At 40.8% G+C, this 13634-nt stretch overlaps 1 protein-coding gene across 2 annotated transcripts in view; it reads left to right on the forward strand.

Annotated features, from left to right (window-relative positions):
- LOC105934157 (coiled-coil domain-containing protein 148) overlaps positions 1-13392 on the forward strand; it is a 53652-nt gene extending 40260 nt beyond the window's left edge. For both annotated transcript variants that reach the window (XM_021322307.2, XM_036139426.1), the window contains exons 11-14: positions 8025-8165; positions 8982-9101; positions 12974-13091; positions 13267-13392. In XM_021322307.2, the coding sequence (XP_021177982.2) occupies positions 8025-8165; positions 8982-9101; positions 12974-13091; positions 13267-13271 (384 nt within the window). In that variant the 3' untranslated portion in view covers positions 13272-13392. The remainder of the gene's footprint in view (positions 1-8024; positions 8166-8981; positions 9102-12973; positions 13092-13266) is intronic.
- Positions 13393-13634: the final 242 nt, after the last annotated feature.

Below are 13634 nucleotides of genomic sequence, written 5' to 3' on the forward strand. Positions count from 1 at the left end.
TTGTGGAGCATAGGAACTAAATGCTGCTTCTCCATGTTTGGTTCTGGTTCTGGGTGTGCAGAGTAGAACAGAACTAGAAGATCTGAGTTGTCTGGAGGGTTGATACATTAACAACAGGTCAAAAATACAGGTCATGTATTTTGGTGCTAAGCCGTTCAGCAATTTATAAACTAATAGAAGTATTTTAAAGTATTTTATCTGAGCTACAGGGAGCCAGTGTAAGGACTTTAGAAGTGGGATGATGTGCTCTATCTTCCTGGTTTTAGAGAGAAAAACAAGCAGCAGCATTCTGGATCAGCTGCAGTTGTATGTCTGATTTTTTTTTGTGCAGACCTGTGAAGACAACATTGCAGTAATCAATGCGGCTAAAGATAAATGTATAAATGACTTTCTCTACATCTCGTTGGGACATCAGTCTTTTAATCCTGGCAATGGTAGAAGGCTGACTTTGTAACTGTTTTTATATGTCCATGAAGGTTCAGGTCTGAGTCCATCACTACACCCAGATTTCAGACATGATCACTAGTTTGTAGTAACTGACGCTGCATGCTTACCCTAGTTTGTTCCTCTTTAGGTCCTAAGATAATAACTTCAGTTTTGTTTCTGTTCAGCTGGAGAACGTATTGGCACATCCATTCTTTGATTTGTTCTAAGCATCCGTTCAGTGCATGGATGGGTTCAGAGTCACATGGTGACATTGTAATATAGAGCAGATCATCTGTTTAGTTATGGTAACTAATCTTGTTTCTTATTATAACCTCAGCTAGTGGGAGCATATAGATATTGAACAGGAGGGATCCCAGGATTGAACCTTGGGGTACCCCACATGTGACTGTTGTCTGGCCTGGTGGGAAGTTACCTATTGACACAAAGAAGCCTCTGTTCTTTAGGTAGGATTTGGACCAATTGAGTGCTGTACCAGAGACTCCGACCCACCTCTCCAGTCGGTTTAACAATATATCATGGTCAACTATGTCAAATGCTGCACAGAGGTCCAATAGAACTAGCCCTGTGGTTCGTCCACAGTCTGTATTTATGTGGAGGTCATTGAACACTTTGATGAAGGCGGTCTCAGTGCTGTGGTTAGCACAGAAACCGGACTGAGAAACATCAAAGCGGTTGGTCATTGTAAGGAAGCCATTTAACTATGGAAACACAGCTTTTTCTATACTTAAAATCCTTAAATTTTCTCTAAAATTGATAGTACGTAGTCTGACAAAATATAGCACGTTGGAGATTGGCCTGTAATTCTGCAGATTTGATTTGTCCAGATTGCTCTTTTTTTATCAGTGGTTTAATAACAGCTGTTTTTAAAGCCTGGGAGAAAACCCCTGATGAGAGGGAGGAATTTACTCTTTGGATCAGGTCAGATCCAATGACTGGCCGAACCTTTTTAATGAAGGTTGTTGGTAGGATATCAAGACAGCAGGAGGAGGATCTTAACTGATTTATAATTTATTCTATACTTTTACAGATGAGTAGTTGAAATGTAGTCCTTTTCTCTGCATTTATGTTTGAGCATAACATTGGTACTGGATGGACAAATGGGGGTGGGGGTTCTCCATCCCCTCTCAGCTTAATTTCCAGCTGGAGTTCTGGGAGACGGACGCTTATCGGTTTGTTTTGGAGCAATGTGCATCTGCTGGCTTTGTGTTGTCCTTCTACAATCTTTGCTGGGACACTAATGTCATTGTTTATGCCGTCCTGTGTTCGGAGAAATGACCTGTTGTTAACAGCACTGAAAATATTTTATTTTAGTTTTTTCCCCCATCTTCGTTTAGGCTGACTCCATTGTGTCTGAAAAGATGATAGCGGTCCCAGAAAATCTTATGATTGTCAATGAAGTTCACAGAGCTGGCAGAGCATTCTTTAATAAGCCATTTATTAATCATAAGCAGTCTGCGGTAATTCTCATCACCACATCCAGCTTGTGGTATTGGTCCAATGATAAATACCTTCATTTTCAGACTTCTCACTGTGCTTAGAAGATGAATAAAGTCATTTTGGCTTGGCCAGGCCATTAGCTCCAATATGTATGATAAGATTCTCAATGTTCGGCTGATCAGAGGTTAATGAGAATATTCTCTGTTTTATCAGACGCACTGTCAATTGGGAAGCAGATTACCTTCATTCTCTTTGTACTGCAAAGGCGATTGATTCCAATAACTGCTGCATCCCCAACAATAATAACTTTTGGCATACATTTTGGTTTCTGTGTCTCTTTAGGAGGTGGCAGTGTTGGTCTCGTCTCATGCTTCTTGTTGGTGTATGGAGGAGAGGTGTCCATCGTAGGCTCCTGCTGAAGAGCAGCAAACCTGTTTTTCAGAGGAATCCCAGTGACGTTTAGTGGATTTCCAGTTGGAGACATGACTGGAAGTGGCCTGAACTGGCTCATTAGTCCTTGGTACCGGAGAAAAAGGAAGACGGAATCATGTTGGCTCCAGGTGCTCTTTGTTTTTTTCTTTGGTACTGGTGTTGCTGAGGGGATGTCTCGGCTCAATGCGGGCCGCACTGTGTCATCTAGGTGAGGGGTCCGTCCCATTAAACGTCTAGTCAGATCCAAAGGATGAGATTTACTTTTTTCGGCTTGGCTCCTAGACCAAGTTTCAGGTGGGTGAGATGCTTGCTGAGGTGCTCGAAGGCTGTTGGTTGTTTTGAGACATAATTTCCAGAGCCTGCGTTGACCTCAATGTTTACCTCCTGCCGAGAAACCCTCTGTTCTGTCGATTGAAGTCTTTGGATAATGCGGGTAATGTTCCCGGCGTCGATCTTGTTTTTGCTCATCTTGGAAATAAAAATAGGGCAAAAAGTTAAGTAAAAAGAAAACAATCCCACAGTCCTTAGGTCTGAAGTAATCCATTTACGAGGGTAGACAGTGTAAGAGTAACTATAAAAACTGAGTATATTAAGTAACTTTAACGGGTAAAACTACCAAATGAGGACAAGAGAGAGCCGGAGAACAGGGCGCCAATTCTCAACACACGTCGTCTCAAGGCACTTTAAGGGATGGCAAAAAGATTAGAAATAATGTTTGTATTTCTAGACTTTATTCCATGTGTTGTCTGTGCTTTCTTTCAGTCCAATCCCATCATTCATCAACTTTTGTCTGTCTAGGATTGCAGGGGAGAGTGGTGTTGGTTGTTGCCTATAGCAGTCAATGGTCTGAAGACGAGGTTCTTAGCCTCTGCTATTTCTTGAATGTTTTAAACGTTTTTTTTTTTTTTTTTTGCTGCCCTGTTCAAAGGATCAGCTCCCCTTGGATAACAGAGCTCCTCACCTCAATTCTCAACTACCCTAAGGGAAAGCTAATATCAGCCACTTGTATGCAGGATCTCATTCTTTTGGTCAGGAGCCACATCTCATGACCATAACTGAACGCTTAAATTTAGAGAAAAAAAAATGGCAAAACAAGAACTACTTTTTTTTTTTTTTGCCTCCGCTCCTTTTTTACAGCAACATCCCAAAGCAAGCAGCCACATTACCTGATCCAAGGCATCAGATAGTTTGTCCATCTCCTGCTCCATCCTGCCAGCAGTTCTTAACAAATCTCCTAGATACTCTATTTCCTCCGTTTAGGCAGAGACTTACCTGTGACCCAGAGGGAAGAGTCCACCTTTTTTCTATTTATACTATTCATGAACACCACAAACAGGATTTGTTACAATTGGGCAGCCCTGGTGAAAACGCAATACAATGTTTCATTATTCCTTAGTCTATGTAGGATTAATGCAGAAATTCAGAAGCTCGCCTTTTATGGTTTTTTTTCTTTCTCTTGCACTGTACAGTAGACATTTTTTCACAGTTATCAATAAAACCACAAGCTGCATCTTCGAAACATGGTTTGACTTATTATTGTTGTTAAAACCTTGTTCCTTGTGCAGATTTATCTGGATGTGCCCCCCCCACCCATCAATTTCATTATGTAACATATTTGATTAAATCTTTTAATTCATAATTTGTAGAACATTTTCAAAGTGACCTCCTCATGGTGTACCGCACCAGTTGTCTAATAACCACTGATTATGGGCAGTGGGCCCATTATGCCCCCCCCCCCCCTCCCTCCCCCATGACCCTAATCAGGTTTGAGGGGAAACACACTATTCAAATTTGAAGGAACACTTTTTCACTGACTTCATATTATACAATGATTTTTTAATCATTGTATAATATGAAGTCAGTTAAACATCTGAATTATTTACCTGGTCAGTTCAGTCTTAGAGGGGGGTTGTTAATCAGCGTCAGGCCGTACAAACTTCTGATCACCATTTGGAGTTGCTGCAATGACATTCCAGCATCAGTTCTTCAATTTCACATTCTCTGTGACTTCGGGTTAAGCCCTCTGTGGGTTGATAATTTTCATTTTCATCATGGATATCCAGCATGGTCCCCCCCTCTCCCCAATTAAGATCTGATGTGTTTTCAAAGTGTCTTCCTTTGAGCAGTGTGGGAAGAAAATGGACTGAGGGGATGGATTGTTGTTCTATCTGGCAAAACCATCATTCCTATATTCTCTAAGAAGGACACAGCGCTTCTAGCAGCAGGTATCTAACATATAAAACTTGTGTTTTCTTCAACAAAAAACAGAAAAATAAACCTCACCCCAGAGAAGAGATCTCAAAACAGAGGGAGGGGTGTCAAGCATGCACAAAATAAACCTTTTGAAGACTTATAGAAATAAAACCTGTTAGTTGATAAAGTTTCACATATGCATTGGTTTCACACCTTGTCAAGCTGGATGTATCAACATAACCGGTACAAAATTTAAAATTATTATTATTATTATTATTAGTAGTAGTAGTAGTAGTAGTAGTAGTAGTAGTAGTATTTTAGCAAAAACTGCATTAGTTTTAGAAATAAAGAGAGTAATGAAGAACAAATTAGTAAATTTTTTGATTAAATGGCTTTTTTGTGAGGTTATAAAACATTTGCTAATTGCTATTTATATATAGTAACTTTTTTTTTCCACTCTTGTTTTTAAAATATGGTGTTTATTGACTGTACTCATTGAAAAATAAAACTAATATTGGAAGACCAGATACCAACTAAATCTTCCAAGGGCATTTAATCAATGCTGAGCACCTTAACTATGTGATTGGGTTTGTACATTTAATGTTTTGCTTCGCTGAACACCAGCAGGCATTGAAATCAATACCATGCCCTTTCAGAATCACCAAATTCCCCTACAGAAAGCAGCGTTGCAATGATCTTCAGTATCTGTACCGACATATTACACATTATGACGCAGATGACTGAAAAAGTGTGACCAGAGTTCGGCATTTGAATTATATTAAAGGCAACACGAATCTCCAATATTTTTCATTCACTACATTTATCTTCTGGGTCTGAAATTACACATCAAGTCAGATTAGGGACGACGTCTGCGTGAGAAAATATTGTGATTTCTAAAAAAGGAACGGTGCTTTATCTCCAGCTTCAATGCTGCTAAATAGAAGTGGATTAGAGGCCGGATCGTTTGAAGCCCCCCCCTCCTAAACACACAGCTGCTGCTTTTATCTCAGCAAGCCCGTCAAGAACGATTGACTTTATGATAACTGCTGGTGCTAATGTGTGTGATAGCATGTTAATTTGAAGTTCGTCCCTTTGGGGATTTCTAAGCTTTCCTCTGATAGATCTGTAAATCCGTCTGACCTGTCGAATGCAACACTCTTAATACTCGGCGGGCCTCAGACGGGCTCCTGCACAGCAAAGCTGTCACTTATTCCTCTGGAAGAGTGAAGCCTGTGTTTGTCTTTTTATATCACAACGCGGAGCACGAGTTAGCAGGACACAAACCCAACATTTTAAAGGACCAGAATATAGTTTTGGTGGCTGGGAAGGAATATTTTTGCAAAATTGAAATCACAAAATCAACTTTTTTGACCCTTAATACATTTGTTGCGTACTGGTAGTCTTTAGTAGTGCAGAAAATTTGAATGCAGTCTCTCCAGGTGCTGCGTAGATACCTTTATATTCTTTTTGGGTCATATTTTTTTCAAGCCGTTCAGTTTTCTCTGTTTTCGATTGCGTTTTTTGAAAAATTACGTCACAAGATTTGCTGCCGAACTGCTAAACAAGGTCATGGAGGTCCCACTTAAGGCAGATTCACAGCACGATTTTTAGCCTGATTTCTGCCCCGATCTTCCTCTTCCGGTAGGCGCGACTACCGGCGTGTTTCTTAAAATAATATTGAGAGATTATCCTGCTGTATGTGGTGTGTTAAGGGTAATCGAGTCTACTTGGTGGAACTCGCTCCAACCTCAAATTGTAATAAACAGACTGAATATGAGGACCCAGTGTTCGAATCAGACAGTCAGGTACGTTTTAAGAAGGTTTATTAAAGAAGAGGTTGTGGGTAGGAGCCGGGATGACAGGCCAAGCCTTTTCATGAGCAGAATAAGACAGAGTTCGTGGTCGCAAACAGTCCTACCTACAGGTAGGATCCTGCTTGTGGATTTCAGCTCTGCCTTCAACACAATCATCCCAGCTCTGCTTCAGGGCTGTGTTCTTTCTCCTCTTCTCTTCTCCCTGTACACCAACACCTGCACCTCCAGTCATCAGTCTGTCAAGCTTCTGAAGTTCGCGGACGACACCACTCTTATCGGACTCATCTCTGATGGTGACGAATCTGCCTACAGGTGGGTGGCTGACCATCTAGTGACCTGGTGCAGGGAGAACAACCTAGAGCTCAACACTGTAAAAACAGTGGAGATGGTTGTGGACTTCAGGAAGAACTCAGCCCCGGCTACCCTCATCAACCTCTGTGACTCCACCATCGACACTGTGGAGTCTTTCTGCTTCCTGGGAACTATCATCTCCCAGGACCTAAAGTGGGAGCTGAACATCGACTCCCTCACCAAGAAAGCCCAGCAGACGATGTACTTCCTGCGCCAGCTGAAGAAATTCAACCTGCCAAGGACAATGAAGGTGCAAATCTACTCCTCCATCATTGAGTCCATCCTCACCTCCTCCATCACCATCTGGTACGCTGGTGCCACCGCTAAGGACAAGAGCAGACTGCAGCGTGTCATCCGGTCTGCAGAGAAGGTGATTGGCTGCAATCTTCCGTCTCTCCAGGACCTGTACGCCTCCAGGACTCTGAGGCGTGCAGGGGAGATTGTGGCTGATCCCTCGCACTCCAGTCACAGACTATTTCAGACACTTCCCTCTGGCAGGAGGCTGCGGTCCATCAGGACCAAAACCTCACGCCACAAGAATTGTTTCTTCCCATCTGCTACCAGCCTTATGAACAAGGCCAAGAGCCACCTGTGACAATGGACACTGTCTCTCTCCCCCGTTCAGGACCTACAAGCTACACCAACGTAGCATCTTCAGACCTTCTGTATTACATTATCGCACAATCTACTCAATCAATCAATCAATCAATCAATCAACCAATCAATCAATCAATCAATCAACCAATCAATCAATCAATCAATCAATCAATCAATCAATCAATCAATCAATCAATCAATCAATCAATCAATCAAAAGTGTGTATAGCTATAGATTCTATATGTGTATGTGTCCAAAACCTAAATCTAAATGAAATCCGTTGCTTTAGTTACGGTTAGTTGTTCACAGATGCTCTTCTTGCGATCTGAATAAACCTGAGCTCTTTTGTAAAGACAAACTAATAAAATCTTCACTGCGTGGAAGGGTAAAGATGGTAGCGACATACCCAAAGATTTTTCAGAGTACTGATGTCTGACTTTTCAGTTGATCTGTCACAGGACATCCTTTGTAAAACTTTATAGTTTATGTTTTTAATGTGACAAAATGTGAAAAGGTTCATTATTCATGAATACTTTTGCAAGGCAGGCTAAGTCACTTGGCTCAGACTCTCTTTGTGATTTAGCGCACTGACACATCCTGAGGTGATCTAACATAAAGCGTTAAAATCACTTCTGCCTTCTCCCTTTTAACTCATTTGGCACTTCGGCAGCTAGCTGTCTGCTAGTAGCTTTTCAATGATAATAACCTGCTTTTTTTCTTTTGTTGTTCTTTCTCCCCGGTGTGCATTTGTAGCTGCAGCAGTGGCGGGCCCAGCAGGAGGAGGTGGCGAAGCTGGAGGCCGCTATGGCAGCGAGACATCAAGAGGAGGAAGAGGAGAGATTAAAGAGGGAACAGGAGAAGGAGGCTGCCATCAGATCGCAGCAGAAAGAGAAAGTAAGGACTTTGTCTGAATTTCTGTATTTTTGTTTAAATTCAGTAATGTGGCGTATCAAGGTTTTTAACTGTGAAAATTAAAATAATTCATAACAGCTTTAATTCAATTCATTTCAATTCAATTTATTTCAATCATATTATACAGATTGGGTCGGATTATACAGATTGGTCAAAAATGTCCTATATAAGGAAACCAGTTGATTGCATCAAAGTCCCGACAAGCAGCATTCACTGCTAATGAGATCTATTACTCATATTGTTGATATAAGCTTTGTCAATTCAATTCTTTTTGCATGGTTGCTTTAAAACGGATGAACCTTGGTCAATAAATAAAAACAAAAAACAAAACGCCAGTCAATAAATGGAAATAATGTACACCCAAGAAAGCCCTGGATGTTATGAAATTGAAAGCATGTGCCGTTATGATTACACGGGGATTTTGATTATCCCTTTTAGTTATTGAACGCACAGGTGCGATAACACCAGGACGTGTTTGTTTCTGACTGTTTAATTAACTCCATCCTCAGGGGTCCGCTTTGGGGGGGGGGGGGGTACTGGCAACCTGAGACGCTGCCTGATTAATGAGAACATTCAGGCCTCATTGGGTTCCGTATAATTTAGCACAATAGTCAGCCAGACACTGAAATATCATCTCATTCTCTCTATTTATATTTATCTGATTCCTGCCGTCTCAGTCAATAGGACATGATGATCCTGGGAGTTTTCCCAGAGTCAACTTGGTTGCCGCGTGATTGCTCTTCTTGTTAACTTTCCGTTGTTTGCTGCGTTTTTTTTTTTTTTTTCTTCCTCTTCCAGCTGAGGCTGTTTTATTTAAAGCAGCAGAGGAGGAGGGAGGTGCTGGAACAGCGGGATCAGGAGAGACTTGCTGCCCTGAGGAGTGCCATGGAAGAACAGGCGAGAAGAGATAAGGCAGAGGTGAGCGCTGGACACAGGGACCCCCCAGTACTCATTGATTAGTTTGTGTGCCAAGGTGTTAACGAGTGGAGATCCCTGCAACATTTTGCTGCTTTTATATATTTATGTGGCATAAAATTCATATGCAGACACAAATACAAGCAGAACAGAGAGTCAAATGTCTGAAACCATGTCAGATAAGTGAGGGACTTTTCCCAGTGTTGCAAATTCACACGCACAAAGAACTAGTTCCAGTTCAGTTCACACACGTTACAACAGAAATAATTCATCTTCATAGTTCAACACCTAAACAGCCTCATTTAAATACTCAACTTGAGTATTTTCACATTTATTCAAAATATTACTAAAATAAAACCTTTGAAAAGATATAAATCATGATGCCATTGGTAGCACTGCTACCTCGCATCTGGTCCTTGGTGCAAATCCTTTCTGCATAGGGATTTGCGAGGAATAAGGAATTTTTTTTGCATGGAAACATACGTAGAAGAGCTTCTATAGTCTGTATTGCCCGACACAATAAATGTCTAAACGATATTAAGAGGGGAGTGTGTAAACTGGAGTCTGCAACCTTAGCAATCCAAAAAGACATTTTTGCCCTTGTTCCAGCGAAATAAAACTAATCTTAATTTTACAATGACCTTTTGGAAAAAAGACAACTTAAAGTTTTTGATAAACATCTACAATAAGAGGTTTGATGTCATTCTTAGATAACCACCATCTTATTTCTATTTTTAGGTTCTACAATAAAACAAAACAAACAAGAAAAAAAAACATAAAACTTTTGCAAAAAAAAAAAAAAAAGATGGATATATTATCTCTACATGGGATGTCAATGTTTGTGGAAATTATGTAAAAAAAATATATATATATATAGTAATTTCCAACCTAATAAGAAAAATAGATTGAATAAAAATTACTGGTACTTTATCAGCTCCAGAGCCGCAGGCTGCAGACTCCTGGTATATTAATGGTTTAACGGACCGGTCAGTTTTGCTGCAAGCATCAAGTTTGTTTTTGTGGCACATTTAAAAAAAAGGCAGGAGTTGATCAGGGTGATTTACAGTCAAATAGGACAAATATAAATTTAGTACAATTATAGAGAACCAAGTATAATATAAAACACAGCAAATATGAACAGAGGCTCAATCAGAACAGATGAAAACACATCAGAAACGCAGCAGTTCTGTTTTTTTCTGCTCTGTCTGTTTGCTTCTTTTTAATTATCCACTGTAACGTGCTGCATTGTACAGATTGCTGGTGAACTGATGCCTCTAAAGTTGTTTCTGAAAGAGTATTTTCACAGCCAGATGGATAAGGCTTGGTGGTGCGTTCTGCGTTTATCTGCACCATCGAGCCAGTTTCCTCTAAAAAGCTTTGGTGCCATACTCTGACCTTTAAGAAACTCTACATTTCCCTATAATTAAAGACTGACAGCGCCCTTCTTTTACAACAGTACTCTTGACATCTGTCAGTTTTAATTAGTTCCCATCTAACGCCAGGCTGCTCCGTAAACTGTGATTTACTGACTACGTGAGCTTGAAGCACCTCCACAACAGGTGAAAACGCTGACATCAGGCTGATTGATTTGAACAAGCCTCCGCTGTTTTCTTTCAGCTCTACATAAGCACCATCTGTCTGTCTGCCGCGGTAAAAAGCTGTTTATCAGCAAATAGGGCAGAATATCGGTTTTAAAAGTTTTAAGTGTTCCCACAAAATTTCTGATTACTTCAGAGTTCCTTATGGAAGATTTCGAGTGAAGTGTCGTAGTTTTTGACTTCGACTTTTTCTAACTTTTGACTTTTCGATTCCAATTTTGTTCCACATCATCATCATTTACAAGTGTTTCATTTAAACAACGCATGAATACTAGAGGTGTAAATCACCAGCTTTGTCACGATAGGATGTTAGATTGATTTTTTTTTGCATGACGATATAATATTTGCCAATATTACAAAGTCTATTACGATTTTCGATCGACATGATGTGATATGATCACCTGGCCTTCTACTATTAATCACACTGATACCAGCTCACAAAAAACAAAAACAAAAATATGATTAGACCATTTTTTTTGTAAGCTGTAACATGGATCATGCATTGATCAGTAAATGAGTGGTCTAATAATAGATCACCTGTTTGCTATAGTCTCATGCTTGAATTTCAAAATAAAAGCGTATCTTAAAAATTATGATATGGATCAATATTTTCATTTTGGAGAGATGTAATTGGATCGTTGGTATTTCAATCGATGTATTGTTACAGCCCTAATGAATACTCTTCTTAAAAACGTTAAATAACACAATGACTCTCCTTCTGGTTTTGTTTCCCCCCACATATGGCTCCCATTTTATAGACACGCTTGCATTATTCACATTATTTGTGGATTACCCCCGTTACACTATTACGTGTCTGCCAAGCTCTTTAATGTCCTTGTCACATTTGCTGCCATCACTTTCTATGCATCTAATCCTGCAGCATTATGCAATTTCATCCCCGGCTAATCCAGGCTGCTGCAGACTCTGGACCTTCTTAATAGTCCCTCTGCAAGAGCTTGGCTGGAACAAATCGCATGAACCTGAGATGTGAAGTTTAACCTAGAGAGTTTACTTTTTGCAGGTCACTTCAGTTGTACTTGTAGGATCTAAAATGTAGTCAAAGCTCCTGTGAGCTCTGAGTGGCCTTTCAGCCCATGCTGTTTCTTCTTTCATTGTAGATACTAATTCTCCTTTCAGCCAACATGTTCACAAGGTTGTGTGCTTTGTTTCTGTGGTGGATGTGCTCGTTTATCTGTAGGACACAGAACCAGATTCCTTCTTGCATCGTATGATGGCTGGACATTCCCGTGGTGTTTATGCTCGCGTGTAACCTGCTGAACGTACGAACGTGTAATTTTTGGGTATCTGGACATTTTGCCAAAGACTTGTTGAGGTCCTTCTAATATTTTGGTTGATTCATTTTTATTTTCCCATGATATCAAAAAGAGAAAGCAGGGTGTTTGAGGTGTTTCCTTAAAATATATGTTCAGGGGGGGGCCTCTGTTTAAGTCCAATTTTGTGAATTAACATTGATCCAAAGATCATAAACACTGCAAAAACGGATGTATAATTACATAAAATGTTCTTAAAATTTGTGTTTTTGTCCTTGATTTGAGAAAACCTCAATTGAGGTAAATAATATTATCTGCCAATGGAATGAGTATTTTGACCCCTAAAAAGATCATCTTAACTTCTAATGCAAATTACAAGCTGTATGCAACGAAATTTCGTTCTGTATGCACTCTGTGCATACAAAATGACAAATAAAGTTGTCTAAGTCTTAGTCTAAGTGTTATTTACCCGCTCAAATCAAGGACAGATACACTCAGTTTAAGAAAATTCGACTTATTTTTAGTCCCGTTTTTGCAGTGCATGACAATTTCATCATCTAGGCTTTCCCACAGTGTTTAAGGGCTTGTTTATCTTAATACAGAAAAGGTAAAGTTTAATTAAATGGCAGACAGAGAAAAAAAATCCATGGTTTGTGTCAATATGCGGTTTCAGTTGCACGTGAAAGATGCGAAAATTCACTTCAATTTCCAGTTTTTAGATGCAGCAACATACGGAGCAATATAAGAGCAGCTTCACAATGAACTGTAGCTTGTGCACTACATTTAGTCAGGAAGAAGGAAGGAGCGGGGCGGGGGTGAAAAAAAACAGAGATAAAAACAGATGATTTGAAAAGAGGTGCACTCTGGCAGCTCCATTAAACCCCACAGCTGCCTGGAGGTGCAGCGTGTGTGAAGTGATGGGTAAGGCTGCCGCTGGCCGTGGCCAAGCAACAGAGTCATCCACGCCTGATGTCCGACACCCTCTCTCTCTCGCTGCTCCCTTTAGGGTGCAGTTTCGCGCAGGTGCGTTGCAGCAACGGATGAAGGAGAGAGAAATGCAGGAGCTCGAGCAGCGGCGGGAGGAACAAGAGAGACGGGATCGTCTGGAAGCTCTCAGAAAGCAGGTGAGCCATTAGCCGGCCTTAACACGTCGAGCCACTCAGCTTTGTTCTGTCGGCTGAAATCACCCAGGAGGGAAGAAGCGGACTCATCCTTACCTGAGCAGAGACATCAGTGCCACCTTTAGGCTGTGTGCAAGAAGACAGTCGTGAGGCCACGTCTTTTTCCGTATCATCTCAGGTTGAGGTGCTGGTGGAGGCCGACCCAGAGAGGATGATGGCAGACACGGAGGCTTGGAGGAGCCGACACGTGAATGAGAAAGGGTTCGAGCCGCAGAGGCCTCTCTACAGTATTAACACGTACACCGACAAGCAGGTGAGGAATTACAATATCTACCCTCCTCTCACCTTTTACCTGTTTAAAAGAAGATGCCAGTGGCTGTCTGCAGCATCATTCCACCTGCTTGTCACTTGAGATGATCTCTTTTCCCCAGATTTCCTCACTTACAATCAGTGGTTTAGGTTCACTTTAGTTAAAACTGACCCGTGCAGTCAGGAGAAATGTACAAAGCAAGTGGCTGATCAAACAATATTTGTCCTCATCAGCAC

This window comes from Fundulus heteroclitus, chromosome 7 (genome assembly GCF_011125445.2).
Source record: "Fundulus heteroclitus isolate FHET01 chromosome 7, MU-UCD_Fhet_4.1, whole genome shotgun sequence".
Lineage (NCBI taxonomy): Eukaryota > Metazoa > Chordata > Actinopteri > Cyprinodontiformes > Fundulidae > Fundulus > Fundulus heteroclitus.